We start from the raw sequence: 17,866 nt of genomic DNA, 5'->3' as shown, positions 1-17,866 counted from the left end.
CTAGTGAGGTCTATTTATGCTTCATAAATCCCTCATAAATGACAATTAAAGGCTGAGTTATATTCTAAACAGGAAATAAAATAATATAAACGACTTTTTAATTTCTATTTATTTGAAGATACACGAATGAAACCGTATAAAATGAAAAATGCATCTTTGCAATCTTAACCAAAACTAAATTTACAGTGTAGTTTAAACATTGTTAAATTACATTGTAATGCTGTATCATAATATATTGTTAAAAATGTTTAACTTTATAGTATTTTTAATTTTAGATAAGATTGCAAATATGTATTGTTCGTTTGATACCAAGTCTTTAATTGTCATTTATTATAGATTATAAAACAAAAATAATCCTCACTTTAGATTAGGTCACAAAACTGGATGAAGTTTTGTAAATAAAGCATTTATTAACACATTATAAGTATATGCCTGGATAATAAAATATAAAGTTGGTAATTTCACGGGTTGATTAATCATTTACTAACTCATTCTGAATGATCTTAAAAAACACCAGCTACTCTTGAATACAAATGGTTTGTAAATAATGTAATACTTAATTTAGTCATGAAAAAAAGAGTGAGTAACAAAAGTATAAACGAACAATTGTTAAGCACATTTTAAATGTGCTTACAAGTCAAGAATAGAGCATTTCCATCTGCAGTTATAAACTGCTTACTAACGTCTATTAATGTAGAAGTGATGCTTAACAAATAATGAATTCACTATTTGCTAATGCTTATTAGATGATTCATAGTGTGTAGTCATTACGTTTAGTAGTGTTACCAAATTAGATAATACTTTGTAACTACTAATGAACAGTTAATATCTTAATAATAGGCAGGTAATAAGCCAGTAGTTAATAGCATGAATTGTGACCTGAACTACAGTTTTACCATTTATTTTAAAGAGTAAGATTGTAAAAGTAACTTTACCCAACACTGCACAGGTCAGTATGAAACTCCTAATGTATGACAACACAACTAAAAAAGGACGCTCATTGTCGACTAACAGAATCTACTTTTCAGATTCAAGTTTGAAGATAAAGTTATTAACCGTTGGATCATTGCTAACTTTACACAGTCAAGGCAAGTTTATGATCTCCAACCGTTCATTGTGGAATATGAGCAGTGGTTTAGCATCTGCTATCAGTTTCGTGACAGAAACGAGGGAGAGTGAGATCTCAGGTTTGTGTTACTCTGATACACTGCTCTTGGTGATAAACTGGAGACCCTCGTCCTGCAGTCTCTTCAGCACCGGACTGTAGATGCTCTTCACCATCGGCACCACAAGCCCCTTAGTCGTCAGTTCACCTGTAGGGGAACATCATACAGTCAGATTCACTTACATCAACGGACTCAAACTCAATTCCTGGAGGGCCGCAGCTCTGCAGAGTTACTTTCTGGAAATGTAACAAATTTGTCCAAAAAAATTTGTTAAAAATAAAATAAAATTGTGCATTTATGAAGTGAACTTCGCACCTTGAGTGGGTTTGACAAACCACCTGTAAAAATACTCTTTTCTCAAAAAAGAAACACTCCAACTTCCTTACTTTAGAACTTACACTTGAAGTCAAAATTATTAGCTCCCCTGAATTATTAGCTCCTTGTTTATTTTTTTCCCCAATTTCTGTTAATGGAGAGAAGATTTTTTTAACACATTTCTAAACATAATAGTTTTAATAACTCATTTCTAATAACTGATTTATTTTATCTTTGCTGTGATCACACTACAGAATAATTTACTATATATTTTTTAAGGTTTACCAAGGTTAATTAGATTATATAGGTAGGTTAGGGTAATTATGCAAGTTATTGTATAACGATGGTTTGTTCTGTAGACTATCGAAAAAAAAGTTAGCTTATTTTGACCTTAAAATAGCTTTAAAAAAAATAAAAACTGATTTTATTCTAGCCGAAATAAAACAAATAAGAGTTTCTCCAGAAGAAAAAATATTAACAGACATACTGTGAAAATGTCCTTGCTATGTTAAACATCATTTAGGAAATATTTAAAAAAGAAGAAAAAAAAATCAAAGAGGGTATAATATATCTGACTTCAACTGTAATTCTCTGAGTACTAACAGATCTTTAGATTAAGTAGCACTTTTTCTTTTTAAATCGCTGAATGCCTAATCAATTGTTGCTTTCAACAAAAGCATCTGCTATTTGACTAAATGTAAAAAAAAATGGAATCCATCAAGAATATGTTTACACAACGACAATCAACTGAAAATGTAAAAGTTTTAATTTGCATTTTGGAGACAATTTTGCCCAAACAATCCCCTCTTACACAGTTTTACATATCAGTTCTGTTGTATTTTATTTTCTTTTTTGTAAAAAAAAAAAATGTATTGTGGCCAAAAGGCATAAATAATCTCCAGTTTTTGCTCGAGAATGTCGAGTTAAATGGCTCTTACAAAAAAAAAAAAAAAAACTATAATAACTATTAATATATAATATAAATATGATATTAATAACAGTAATATATGGGTGATTTTAGAATTGCACATACATTTTAGATCTTCAAAATAATCCTGTTTTTAAAAGCAAAAGTTAAATCAACAGTTTTGCATAATTAGCAACACAAATAAAACAAATAACACAAATAAAATCAAGTTACATCCAAAAATAACGTCTGTGTGTGTATTTTGTGTCATTTTGTCTTAAAAAAATACTTATACTTAAAATCATCCAATAAAAGAATCGCACTATGCATACAGTGGTCAGCATAATTGAGTACACCCTATTTTGAAAATAAATATTTTTATCCATTTCTTAGTGAGTTAAGGCAATGTATTTGGTGGATTTAAACAAAACAGATATGTTTATTAAAATATTATTTTAGTCACCAAACATATTTAAAAATTAAAAGATAATACAATTAAATTCAAGAATATAAAAATATTGCAAAAACAGTATTTGTTACAACTTACAAAATTTCAACTTAACCTTTCCATTTTTGAGTCACTTGATTTTTCCTCTTTTTTAAATTTATATTAAATATTTTTCTATAACACATAATATTGGGTGTACTAGTTTTTGGACCGCTATCATGAGTTATTTTGTTAGATAAGCTCCAGATTTTGGATTTCACTACTGAGTAATCGAATATATATGCAAAAAATAATATTGTACAGCTTCCCATTACAAATATGACTTTAAAAGATAGATCTGTGAGGGTTATACTCTGGGTTATATGCTGAACACTGTATATCTTTACTGTCTCTGCATGCTAAATTATAGTCAGCTTCTGTTATCTTCAAATAATGAAGTGCATTTTTTGTCTTTTTGTGTTTATTTTAATTTGAAAAAAAAAATATTTTATGTGTTATTTGTTATTTTAGTAATATAAAACTACAAATTTATGTCTGTCCCTACGTTCTGGTCAACTCTGATGCATCAGTTAAAAAAAGTCAACCAGGCCTGTAGCCAGGGGGGGTTTGGGTGGTTAGAAGACCACCCCTCACTGACAAAGGTCCAGAATTTGTCCCATATATGAGCTCATTTGTCCTATTCTAACTGCTATGCAATCATAAATTGTGAAAAAAAAAAACTTAATCGAAGAAGGCTTTAAGAGAAGAATCTAACTTAAGTGACGCCACCTTTCACTACTGACCTATTATTTTTGTTTTTAAATAGCGAAAACATATTACAAATAACATTTTATTCTAAATTTTAGACCTTTTTCTTGAAAAAAAAAGGACCAATAAAAGGTGTGAAGCACCAAAAGTTAATTTTGAGGTGTATAAAAATTTAGTTTAATACTAAGGCTATTGTAGCTATCCATGAATTTTTTAAATTTACTATTTACAAGAGAAGCTAGAAAAATCGGAAGCTCTAGTCGACACTATGTTTCCCAAAGATGAGTTGCGGCTAGAAGGGCATCTGCTGTGTAACAACGTGCTGGATGAGTTGGCGGTTTATTCCGCTGTGGCGACCCCGGAATAATAAAGGGACTAAGCCGAAAAGAAAATGAATGAATGAATTTTTTTACTATTCACGTGGCCAAATTAATTCAAGTTAAGTAGAATGTGCTGGCGGCTTGTTTGTTATTTGCATAATAAATGACAACAGGCTACTTTGCTGTAATAGGTGGTTTTTAATATAAGGCTATAACAGATTAATTTTTCCTCTAATGATTAATGATGTGATAAATCTTTTTAAAAAAAAATTATGTATAAATACTTTTTTTTAAAAATATTTTTGATTCTAAATCTTTAGCAAATGTTTTTGGTTTATCAAAAAGTGTGGTTATGATGATTACCCGACAAGCTAATCCAGAAAAACATGTGCTGCCACTAAAATGCAGTATTTAAACTGTATTATGTTATATACTATATATGGGGGATTCTAGATTATTTCAAAAACAAACTTTAATCAATCAGTTTTGAAGAATTAGTAACGCAAATAATATTAAGCTATATCCAAAAATAATGTCTGTATGCGTATTATGGGTCATTTTGTCTTAAAATACTTAAAGAATTGCACTTTTTATTGTTTCTGCATCCTGAATTATAGTTTGCTTCAATTACCTTTAAATAATAAATGACAATAGGTTACTTGGCTTTAATAGATCATTTTTTATTTTATTTTAAACTTTCACAGTTTCTAATGATATATGATGTGATAAATCTGTATTTTAAAAATAATATGTATAAATACTTTTTTCATATTTTTGATTCTAAATCTTTAGGAAATGTTTTTGGTACATCAAAAAGTGTGGTTATGATGACCACCTGACAAGTTAATCCAGAAAAATAGTGCTGTCACCAATATGCAGTATGCAAACCTCATAGTTAAAAAGAAAATGAGACGAATAACTGCAAAACAAAAAAAAAAAATTCCAGTTTTTGAGATAAAAGAACCACCCCTTTAACCAGACTGGCTACGGGCCTGTCAATGAAATCTTTACCCCACAAGGGTCTGAGGTGATTTTGGGGTCTTTATGTTTTGACATGCCCTGACATTTGTGCTCATATCAGCTACTTTTTACAGGCCAACATGTATTTTTTATATTCAGCACAAAATGTGCTACAATTATGAGAAATATTAATGTACATGCTTGCATTTTTTAAAAAGAAAAAAAAAATATGTGTGGTTAGTAGGTTTTGGAGAAAATATGTAGCTGAAATAAGGTCTAAAAAACACACTGAATGGGCCTGAACAAGACTTCTGAGTAACTAGTTTTGTAGGCTAGAATATTTACTTCACAATTATGTAAAACAACAACAGAAAATGATATGCACAGAAAAAGCATGTGACTTGATTATAATAAGTTATGTCACTTATTATGGTGGAAAACTCATTCTTTTCCCATTCATTTGTACAAAATGTTTAGGACACACCAATAGTTGATTAATTTTTTGTCAACCCTGTAACTGATTTCAGCGAATGTCACATTCATTTAAATAATAATAATAATAATATGATTAAAATGCACAAAAATCTGTGATACTGTGCTATCTAGTTTGAGGTTTGCAAATTAAGCTAAAGAATAAAATAATGGTGTATGAAATGTCACCTCTGTTAATGGTTTAAAAAGTTGAACAATAATTCAAACAATTATCAACAGAATCAAATGCTCCTCATCACATTTAGGCCCTTTTCACTAATAATAGATTCAGTTTACCGTAAATTAATTATTTTTTGTATTTCACTCCAGTTTAAGGAGAATGCATGGAAAATGCCTGGAAGGAGGGCTGTGTAATTTGGACTAAAATCTAAATCTCAATTAATTGAATATTTTAACTCGATTATGATTAATAAATGATTATTTTATTCATTAATTTTTGGTCATCATAGTTCAGATTTTGCACAGTAAATATGCTCACATATTACAAGTGATAGATTTTTTGAATGAAGAGCGCATTGCTTAATTTTAAAATAATTGAAGGAAACACACACTATCTACTATCTATGATTCATTCATTCATTCATTTTCTTGTCAGCTTAGTCCCTTTATTAATCCCGGGTCGCCACAGCGGAATGAAACGCCAACTTATCCAGCATGTTTTTACGGAGCGGATGCCCTTCCAGCCACAACCCATCTCTAGGAAACATCCACACACATTCACACACACACTCATACACTACGGACAATTTAGCTTACCCAATTCACCTGTACCGCATGTCTGTGGACTGTGGAGGAAACCCACGCGAAGGCAGGGAGAACATGCAAACTCCACACAGAAACGCCAACTGAGCCGAGGTTCGAACCAGCAACCCAGCGACCTTCTTGCTGTGAGGCGACAGTACTACCTACTGCGCCACTGCCTCCTATCTATGATTCTCTACTGAATATTAACTTCAACAACTGAAATTGTTGAGCTTGTGTATAAGAGCTTGTGTAGCGAACGCGGACGGTTTCACGTCGTCCGCCTCATGTTTCGGCCCTTGTTTTGACTCGGGAGGCGTGTCCAAACGCCAGGTAACCACTATATAGTGAGCACGCTAGCTTAGTCGGCAGGAGAAGCACTTTAGCATCGAGACCAGCAGCCTGTAAGTACATTTAAGACTTGTTTCAGTTGTTGTGTATGGTTTGAGGACTTGTTTTCAGCTGTTTGTGTAAAGTTGTAGAACATTTAAACTTGCTTTCAGTTGTGTATAATACTAGAAGTGTTTAGCCACTGTTTCCTTGGTTACTATAAGAGCTTATGTAGCGAACGCGGACGGTTTCGCGTCGTCCGCCTCAGTTTCGGCCCTTGTTTTGACTCTCGAGGCGTGTCCAGCTGAATTCAATCAGCTAGTGCTTTGGGGTTATATAAACAACTAGTTAACCGCGGCAGCGGTCGCGGCAGCCTCGTGTGAAGACCGACGAGTTTAAAGACCATCGACTCTACCTGCGCAACTCCACCGAGCAAAGACACCGACAAAGCACTCAAGTACGTTACTTTTTTGTTTTACTTTATCTTTACACTTATTTTTGTTGTCAGTGCACGTTTATTATGTGTTTTCTAATTCCTGTTGTTACTAACACTCGCAAAACACGGGAGGTACGCTGCAGGCGTAATCCTCACAACCTTCGTTCAATACATGTATCTGCTATTTCTCAACTCTCTCTCTCCGTGGGCCTCTGGAATTGTCAATCAGCTGTTAACATGGCAGATTTTATTACCTCCATAGCTACATATTCTGACTATAATCTCATGGCTCTAACTGAGACCTGGTTGAGGCCGGAGGACACTGCTACACATGCTACTCTTTCTGCTAATTTCTCTTTTTCCCACACTCCTCGTCAGACAGGGAGAGGGGGTGGGACTGGACTGCTAATTTCCAAAGAATGGAAATTTACTCTGATACCGTCCCTGCCAACAATCAACTCCTTTGAATTCCATGCAGTCACCATTATCCACCCCTTCTACATAAATGTGGTTGTCATCTACCGCCCACCAGGTAAATTAGGTCACTTCTTAGATGAACTGGATGTTCTTCTCTCATCTTTTTCTAATTTTGCCACTCCCTTGTTGGTGCTAGGTGACTTCAACATTTACGTTGACAAACCGCAAGCTGCAGACTTTCAGACTCTGCTTGCCTCTTTTGACCTAAAAAGAGCACCTACCTCTGCTACCCACAAATCAGGTAATCAGCTAGACCTTATTTACACACGACACTGCTTCACTGATCAAACAATAGTAACTCCACTACAAATATCCGATCATTTCCTTCTGTCTCTCAACATCCACATTACTTCTGAGCCACCACACACTCCAACACTGGTTACCTTTCGCAGAAACCTACGATCTCTCTCACCCAATAGACTATCCACCATTGTTTCAGACTCTCTTCCTCCATCTTGCAAACTCTCTGCACTTGATTCGAACAGTGCCACTGATACACTCTGCTCCACGCTAGCATCATGTCTAGACCGATTATGTCCGCTTGCATCCAGGCCAGCCCGTTCCAGTCCTCCAGCACCCTGGCTCTCGGATACTCTCCGTGAGCATCGCTCAAAACTTCGGGCTGCAGAGAGAATTTGGCGGAAAACTAAAAATCCTGCACAGCTCTTAACATACCAAACTCTTCTGTCCTCTTTCTCAGCTGAGGTTACTTCTGCAAAGCAGACATATTACCGTCTGAAAATCAACAATGCCACTAATCCTCGCCTACTTTTTAAAACATTTTCCTCCCTCCTCTATCCTCCTCCTCCACCCGCATCCTCCACACTTACTACTGATGACTTTGCTACATTCTTTTGCACCAAAACTGCAAAAATCAGTGCTCAATTTGCTGCACCTACAACAAACACGCAAGGTACACCACCAACACCACACACACTCACCTCTTTTTCTTAGCTCTCTGAGTCTGAGGTGTCCAAACTCGTGCCATCTAGCCATGCAACCACCTGTCCACTCGATCCAATTCCCTCTCATCTCTTGCAAGCCATCTCTCCTGCAGTCATACCAACACTGACTCACATAATTAACACATCTCTTGACTCTGGTTTATTCCCCACTTCATTTAAGCAGGCTAGGGTAACCCCACTGCTAAAGAAACCCAACTTGGACCATACGCTACTTGAAAACTACAGACCAGTATCCCTGCTTCCATTCATGGCCAAGATTCTGGAGAAAGTAGTGTTCAATCAAGTCCTGGACTTTCTTACTCAAAACAATCTCATGGACAACAAGCAATCCGGCTTTAAGAAAGGCCACTCAACTGAGACTGCCCTGCTCTCGGTCGTGGAGGATCTCAGACTGGCTAAAGCAGACTCTAAATCATCAGTCCTCATTTTGCTGGACTTGTCAGCTGCTTTTGACACTGTCAACCACCAGATCCTGCTATCTACGCTCGAGTCACTGGGCGTTGCGGGCACTGTTATACAATGGTTCAGATCTTACCTCACTGACAGGTCATTCAGGGTGTCTTGGAGGGGAGAGGTGTCCAACCTACAGCATCTAAACACTGGGGTACCTCAAGGCTCTGTTCTTGGGCCACTTCTCTTCTCCATCTACACATCATCTCTAGGACCAGTCATCCAGAGACATGGATTCTCCTACCACTGCTATGCTGATGATACCCAGCTATACCTCTCTTTTCATCCTGATGATCCCTCGGTTCCAGCTCGCATCTCAGCCTGCCTGTTGGATATTTCACACTGGATGAAAGATCATCATCTCCAGCTGAACCTCGCAAAAACGGAAATGCTTGTAGTTTCTGCCAACTCGACTCTACACCATAACTTTTCAATCCAGATGGATGGGGCAACCATTACTGCATCCAAAATGGTGAAAAGCCTTGGAGTAACGATTGATGACCAACTAAACTTCTCTGACCACATTTCTAGAACTGCTCGATCGTGCAGATTCGCACTCTATAACATCAGAAAGATCCGACCCTTCTTATCTGAACATGCAGCTCAACTCCTTGTTCAAGCTCTTGTTCTCTCCAAACTGGATTACTGCAACTCTCTACTAGCTGGGCTTCCAGCTAACTCTATCAAGCCTCTTCAACTGCTCCAGAACGCAGCAGCACGAGTGGTCTTCAATGAACCTAAACAAGCACATGTCACTCCACTGCTAGTCCGTTTGCACTGGCTGCCAGTTGCTGCTCGCATCAAATTCAAAGCTCTGATGTTTGCCTACAAGGTGACTTCTGGCCTTGCTCCTTCTTATCTGCTCTCACTTCTGCAGATCTATGTGCCCTCCAGAAACTTGCGTTCTGTGAATGAACGTCACCTCGTGGTTCCATCCCAAAGAGGGAAGAAATCACTTTCGCGAACGCTCACGCTCAATCTGCCCAGTTGGTGGAATGAACTCCCTAACTGCATCAGAACAGCAGAGTCACTCGCTACTTTCAAGAAACGACTAAAAACTCAACTATTTACTCTCCACTACACTTCCTAATCTGCAATTGCCTCTCTGAATATCACACTAACTGTACCAAAAAAAAAAAAAAAATACTAATACTACTAATACTTCCCTTCTTAGACTTTACAGACCTGAAACTTGCCTATAGCACTTATTCATTGTTGCTCTTAGTTGTGTAAATTGCTTCCTTGTCCTCATTTGTAAGTCGCTTTGGATAAAAGCGTCTGCTAAATGACTAAATGTAAATGTAAATGTAAATGTAAATGTAAATGTAAATTGAAACACACGTTGCCTAAAACCAACATTCAAATGTTTTTCCTGTAATGTGAAAATAAATAACAAAATCAATTATTTTCAATGCTTCTCATATTAAAAGTAGAAAACAAGCAGTATCTCTTCTTAATAATAAAAAAAAAACTCTTGCATAATATGTTACTAATATTTTAAACTTTTACATTTCTTGCATCTTCTGTAAACAAATGTTTTAATTTAAATAATAATTAAACATCTCTGGCGCAACTTCGTCAATTGTCAATGTAGTGCAATGTAACACAAAAGTAACAACCAGAGCGGGGTCATGCGATTCCACACACGGTAGAGAACGTGATAAAAACATTTTTTTTTAAATAATAATAAATAAATAAATCGACCTGAAAAGAAAATAGATCGATTATTGTTCCTGAATGTCGATTTCAATTACTTTTCGATTAATCGCTCAGCCCTACCTGGAAGTTACCCACAATTGCAGAATGATATAAAAGATTACTTTCTCTAGATTGGGCAAAAAATTAATAACATCGTTATTATATTTAAAAATATATAAATACAACAAAATACAAAGGTAAATGCATAATTTTGTAGAATTTAAATGAGCAAGTGTTATTTATATCCATTTTATAACTGGCCCGCACTGACCGTTGAGCACCATGTGGGCGGCAATGGCTGCAGGGTAGCCTACGGTTTTTGCCATGGCCGAGTATCCACTGGGATCTCCGTAAACCACCAGACTGATGTGTTTGGTCTCCAGCTCGCCCGTTGGGTGTCTGATTCCAACATCATTCCTCATGATGATCATATCGCGCTCGCCCTTGTCTGCACCAGAAGAAATGATCCAAATACAACATTTATTCCATGTAACATGACTAAACATTTATCTCTGTGATGCTCCGATGAATGATTTTCAGGGAAAAAAAACACACACACAGGTTAACAAATTGTTAATGATGACATCACAGCAGCACATTGTGAAATTCAAAGAGGAACAGGGTCTTTACCAAAAGAAAGTTTAGCTTCCAGATGCTTAGCAACCGCTGCCAAGATGGTTTCGGCATGAGGAACGGGTTCTTCACCGAGCAACCCGAGCCTGGTGGGTTTCAAAGAGTCAGTCATCACCAACCAACAGATTCATTGTCTATTACATCATAGACTTTCATCACAGTAACACTATAAGTGGTGTAATGAAAACTGTCTTGACTCATGATGACAAACGACTTGACTAAACAAATCAAATTGAACGTACTGTATTGGCACAATAAACGCTTTTGGCATTAGCAGCGAAAAAGATTCAAATAGGCAACTTTTTTATTCTTAGTCATGCAGATAAGAATAAGACATTATTCAAAACTATCAATATTTTCCATTTTATTTAACAAGTAAATAGGAGGCACACTTTTTATATAAAATAATTTAAGGTCATACACATCAGGAGAAGTCCCAAATGCTTAACGAAAATTGTATAGTCATGGCTTGTACAGTGAACATACGAGCTGAGGTGAGCAGTTTACAAGCTCCTGATCATTTTTAAACATGTTAAAACATTTTGGGAACTGTCGTGTTTAAATTATGGGGTGTGCGAGAGAGACTCTGAAAGCCATGTTTTTCTCTTCCATTTTTCTCACAGAACTTCATGTGATTGCTTAAAAATGTGCAGGGTCAATTGTATACATTTGTGAAAATCTAACAATTTTCACATGAACTCCCTCTCTCATTACATGTTTGTAAACATACAAACTTGCAGCCATCAAAATTTGCACCATGTACTCCTGGCCAAAATGTATGAATTATTTAAGTGAAACATATTTCATCATTTTTTAATGGTAAATAAATACAACAGAACAATCTATTTATTCGGTTAATGACAGGTTAACAAGTGTCAGTTGTTGTTTTTTTCATGAAAAACAGAAATGGAAAAATTAAGGACAGCAACTTTGTGTGTGTGTGTGTGTGTGTGTGTGTGTGTGTGTGTGTGTGTGTGTGTGTGTGTGTGTGTGTGTGTGTGTGTGTGTGTGTGTGTGTGTGTGTGAATTTATGTTCTGTTAAGCTATAACCCCGACTACCTAACAAAAGTCTTGTTGGGGATCCCAGTTGTAAGAGTAACAGATTATAACTTGACTTCTAGTTGATCATTTGGAAAAGTAGCAGAAAGTAGATTTTTTTCAGTGAGTCATCTGTTGAACTCCATCCCAATCATCACAAATACTGCAGAAGACCTATTGGAACTCGCATGGACACAAGATTCTCACAGAAATTAATTTTTTAAATATATATATATATATATATATATATATATATATATATATATATATATATGAATATATGAATGTATGTGTGTGTTTGTATGTATATATATATATATATATATATATATATATATATATATATATATATATGTGTGTATGGCCATGCCCCAGTAGAGCTTTATGTCTAGCAACGCCCTTGGGCACAGTATCAGGATTAATACTCAGAATATTGGTATTGGGATCAGATCAGTTCCAAAAAAATGGTATTGGTGCATCCCTAATTGCAAAACTCAACAAAACCACATAGTGCACATTTCCCCAGTATCCTAATGTCACAGGTTTCATGACAGTCTTACAAACACCACTTCAAGTAAAGTGTTATCTAATTTGTTTTAAACAAAAGCTCAATCGTTAAACTTTTACTTTATTTAAAAAGACTTGAGTTATGCTTCATCTTTTTAGCTTCGCAGTCTCACACCAGCATGATTATTATGATGAAAGTCTACAAAATACTGTTAGAAAATTATTCTACCCACCATTTGAGACTCTGCATTCTGAAGTCATCCTTGCCGATCTTCTCATAAACAGCATCCTCAAACACACTGTTGCTGACAGTAGCGGACAAGCCAATCTGCTTACAAAGAAGCTCTTTCTGCATAGGAGACACAATCATCAAACCCGGAAACAAAGGACAGTCAAGTAATCAGGGCCATTTTCATACACCTCAAGTCCCATAGTTTTATTTTATCATGAATAATTTTATCCTTACATTGAAGAAAAGACATTTTATGAAACAAGTATCGATGCATCCATACCCATGAAACAGGAGAAGCTGTGTGGTCCAACAGTGGACATGGCTCTGTGTTAATGAGTCCCAATTTCACAAAGCCACTCATTGCAGAGGAGAAGCCCTGCAGACGGTAGAGTATTTGAGGTGTCAGCAATGCAATACTAGAGGTTACAATGAATTTTTATTGTGTCATAGATCAGTTTGAATACCCTGAAGCGCAGAGTTCCTCTGATCAGTGTGTGCGCAGACTCAATGCCGTATGGCTCGGCGTACTTGGTGCTGTCTCGGTTGGGGAAGCCTTCCAAGTTGAAACCAGGCATGAAGTCCATCTCCTTCGTGACATCCAGGAGAGCACCGCCAGGAGGAACACTGACAATCTGAGAAGTGAAACACACATATATTGACTCATTACATTTTTCTATGTTTACCCGGGCACACTCAATGCAACACATTTTTGTCTGTGTAGAATTTGAGAAAAGTAATAAACCAGGTTAATAAATAATAAATAAATTCCAGGGGTTTTGGGGGAGTATGGAGCTAATATTATGCCAAAACGATCAGAATTTGTTCTGAATTGTGTTAATTAAAATAATTGACAATTGTAATTTAATAAATAAGAATTTTATATGCCGTTAAAATTGTTTTAAATTTCTTAACTTGAATTTGAATTTCATAACTTGAATATTAAAGATCTGAAATTTAAGACAACAAAATTTTTCAAGGCAAAATTTTTATAGACACATTTTTAAACTTCAGATTGCTTTGGTTCTGAATTCCTAGACTGCAGATATCTAGTTTGTAAAAAAAAAAGTTTCAAATTTTCAAGATGAAAAAATTAGGAACATCAAATTCAATTTTCTAAAATTCAAAACCAGAAATTCAGATAGTGAAGATCAGAAACAGCAGAAAGTAGGTGATCAACAGGGAAGAGTAGACATTCACCAAAAAAGTCAAAACTAAGCATTTTGGCCAATCACAGAGCTGCATGAGTTTACTGGTGTATGTGAGACTCAGGAGGACACAATTCTTCTGCAAACTGACAGCTGACTGTCAGCTGTTACCACAGAGAGGGCGGGCACGTGCCAGTAAATGAGGCCTACTTTAGTGAGCAGAGCCTGCATAGGTTGTAATTAACATTCAGTTTGTGGCACAGAGTGATCATTTGGGAGCCGTGCGGGAAGTTAACTGCTCCTAGCAGTGAAAATGAAACCGAAAGTGCACACAGTGTTGCCAGATGTAGCTGACTGATTCCAGCCCAAAAAGAATCCAAAACCCGCCGAAAAGCAAAAGTACCCACCCAGTCTTCTGTATTCACGAAAATCACATCAGTGACAGATTTTAAGCAGAAAATGACAGATTGTAAGCATACGTCTCAAACACAATAATTCAACATTAGAATTAACATCAGCATTAAAGACCAGGACAAATCTAAAGTCTGTGCAAGTCCGCCATTCCAAGTCTATACAAAATTTAGCATTTTAACCAACAGTACTAAACAAAGCCTATTGCTGTTTTACCACATGTTTGAGAATTACAACAATAATAGCCCACTAATATTAACCTTTATTTTACATCTAAAAAATAAAAAATAAAAATCATGATTCTCATTTTAACCAGAATCGTGCAACTCTAATTCATATACGTTCGAATCAGCTCATTTATAGATAAAGTGACTCACTATGAATGACTCGCTCAAAGACTTCTTGTTAACCTAATTTGTTAAGTGCTAAAAACTTTGTTTCAAATGGTAACAACATACCTATTACACTAGGCATGGTTGTCCCCCTCCCCTCTTTTGTTGAACAGATCCACCACTCATTAATGTTCATGAAAGTCTTTGTGTTGAATGTATTAGGAGGTTTGCTGAAGGTGCTGCTGTCGTGCAACGAGGGTTTGCATCTTTAATAAACTATGAGAGTTTGTGTTCATTGAAAAGTAAGAATGATTAACACTAGAAATAAGTGGGAAAAGGAGGAACTGTAATAACGGAGGATGAATGGACAAAAATATGGAAATGTTCCATATTACAGAAATAAAGGAAATGTTGTTGGATTAGTTTAATACGATTTTTTCCCACCCTCTGAGAAATCATATTGGAAATTTGGGTAACACTTTACAATAAGGTTCATTAGTTCATGAATTTACTAACATGAACTAATCATGAACAACACTTGTAGAGCATTTATTAATCACAATTAAACATTTACTAATGCATTATTAACATTTAAGCTCATGCTTGATAACATTAGTTAATGCACCATGAGTTAACATGTACTAACAATGAACAACTGTATTTTCATTAATTAACGTTTACTAACATGAATAAATACTGCAGTAAATGTATTGTTCATTGTTTGTTTATGCTAGTAAATGCATTACCTACTATTAACTAATGAACCTTATTGTAAAGTGTGACCCAAATTTGTCTATATGCTGGAGAAAATGCAAAAATACAAAGGCAAATCACAATCACATCGTCTGTGACTGCTTGGTTATTACATTTTTTTTGGTAAAGAAATACACAATGCCCTACAAAATATCTCTAAATCTGAGATACCCTTTGATTGTAAACTTCCATTTTTTAGACATTTAACAGAGGAATGGGTAAAAAGGAATAAGTATCTAATGAATATCTTGTTAGTGGCTGTCAAAAGGAGCATTACTAAAAAATGGTTGTCACATAAAAGTCCTACTCTAAATGCAGGGATAAAAATTTAATTGAAAATTTATAAAATGGAGCAAATTACAGCATTTGTAAATCAGAAAATGGAATGATTTATTTAATTCTGGGAAAAATAGACCAACTATGCAACATCCCTAGACCTTAACTTTTCCTACTGTAAAATCGGAAAGATCACTCCCTACGTGTACATGGTTTTGTTGCTGATGTGTATGTATATCTTATTTTACTTGTTTACGTTATTTGTATGCTTTAGAAAAGTCAACACAGCACATTTAAGGATGATTTTGATGTGAACATCACCTGATTGTCTTTCAGGTAGATGGCAGGACTGATAGTGTTGAGCAGGACACCGTATGGACTCCAGCTGAACTTGTAACGCAGTGGGTTGTCTGAGCACTCTGGAGCAGGAAGTCCACCACAGAAAGAGCTGTAAGACTCAACCTGTCAGGAAACAATGATTTACATTTGGATTAACTACAAGTGCGCTATGTGACTTGACCGTCGTATGCCCGACTATTAAGTAAAAATGAACATTCAAGAGGCTGTGAACGTTTGTTGAGGTCTTTCAATATGTCTTCCAGACGTGGTGATGAGTGCACCAATGGTGCAACAGTATGTCACTCTATTGCAAGTCCTCATCAACACATCCAAGTGCTAAACAAACATGAGTGAATGAACGCAATACCTACAGTGCAACCGTCTGCCTTGGCCTGGTCGATGCACTCCATGGCCAACATGTGATCAATGCCAGGGTCCAGACCCATCTCATTGACGATGGTGATGCCAGCATCCTCGGCACTTGCAAAACAATAGTCAATCATGGTGAAGCCACATGAATGTATACTCATCCAGTGGCATTTTAAAATCTAACAAGGTCAAACAAAGATACTTTCAATGGGCTTTTAAAAGGGATTTATACAAACCTCTCGAAATGACAGATCAACAAAATATGTGAAAATCTGTCTAATTAAAAAACTGTTAAATCTTTTCAATGAATTAGCTGGTCCAGTTAACACAACCATTCTAAATGAGCGACTCTCATATCTGCCTCAACTTTATTTCAACTGGATTGAAGGTAAATCATGGAACTGTTTTTTTTCCAATATTTTCTTTTAATACCTTTTTTACTGATTCATTTCTCTATCACAGTAGTATAACATACCCACATTAAGACCAGTGTTGAATAAGTGACTTTAAAACAGTGATTAATTACATAATTACCTCATTAAAATGTATTAAAAATATTTTTTAAATTACTTATAATATTCTTAATTAACTGAATCAATACAAAAAAATCCACATACATATAAATGCATATACAACAGAAATTTAAATCTAACGCTACATTATTTAAATTTGAGTCTAACTAAAATGTAAATTTTTAACAATATATATAAAAACACAAATGTTTCATATTTACTTTATACATAAATATGCATACATTTCTGAAACATTTCATTGTTTCTTAAGCTGAAAGAAAGTTGAACCATGAAGTTATGCAACAGATCTAAATATCTATAAGAAAACATAATATTTTACATGTATTCCATTTAATTCATACATATAATTTGATGCATATAAATTAATAGTTTTTCTTAAAGAGCCGCTATTTTGCATTATAAGAGGTCATATTTTGGTTTAGGGGGTCTCCAACAACAGGCTGAGATGCATGCAAGCTCAAAAAACACTTTCATTGTCTTACAATATGCATTTGTTAATACCTAATTATCCCAAAGAACTCCCATATGATTCGTTTAGCGATTCATTTGTTTCCAAACCTTTTCTTTGTGTGAAGCTAATTTGCTGTTAATGGCCTGAAGACCCATTATTTTGTGATTGGTTGACTGGGTTCAGCGCAACAGAGAGAGATGTCCACCAAGGTTATGAAGTAGCACAGAGTATGTGAGAGCCCAGTGCAGGAATGCAATAAAGCAATGCAGTTTAACACCAGCATATTGCTCTACTCTTAACACTAACCTCAAGTAATAACAAAGACACGCTTTCAGTAATAATTTACACAGTGGCACTATTTTGAAAACTGACTGCTCCGTTTGTAGAATCGCAAG

At 35.5% G+C, this 17,866-nt stretch overlaps 1 protein-coding gene across 31 annotated transcripts in view; it reads right to left on the bottom strand.

Moving 5' to 3' along the window:
• aass (aminoadipate-semialdehyde synthase) overlaps positions 1-17,866 on the bottom strand; it is a 56,041-nt gene that overhangs the window by 2,321 nt on the left and 35,854 nt on the right. For 4 of the 31 annotated variants that reach the window (XM_087310834.1, XM_087310833.1, XM_087310818.1 and 1 more), the window contains 8 exons: positions 16,490-16,598; positions 16,101-16,241; positions 13,327-13,494; positions 13,143-13,238; positions 12,864-12,979; positions 11,083-11,171; positions 10,724-10,900; positions 92-1,313 (listed from right to left, as the gene is read on the bottom strand). In XM_087310834.1, the coding sequence (XP_087166960.1) occupies positions 1,195-1,313; positions 10,724-10,900; positions 11,083-11,171; positions 12,864-12,979; positions 13,143-13,238; positions 13,327-13,494; positions 16,101-16,241; positions 16,490-16,598 (1,015 nt within the window). In that variant the 3' untranslated portion in view covers positions 92-1,194. 31 annotated transcript variants of the gene reach the window in all.

The sequence above is a fragment of the Danio rerio genome, chromosome 25 (genome assembly GCF_052040795.2).
Source record: "Danio rerio strain M-AB ecotype USA chromosome 25, GRCz13ab, whole genome shotgun sequence".
Classification (NCBI taxonomy): domain Eukaryota; kingdom Metazoa; phylum Chordata; class Actinopteri; order Cypriniformes; family Danionidae; genus Danio; species Danio rerio.
Note: the sequence above shows the minus strand (reverse complement) of the source record. Positions and strands in the feature narration are given on the sequence as shown.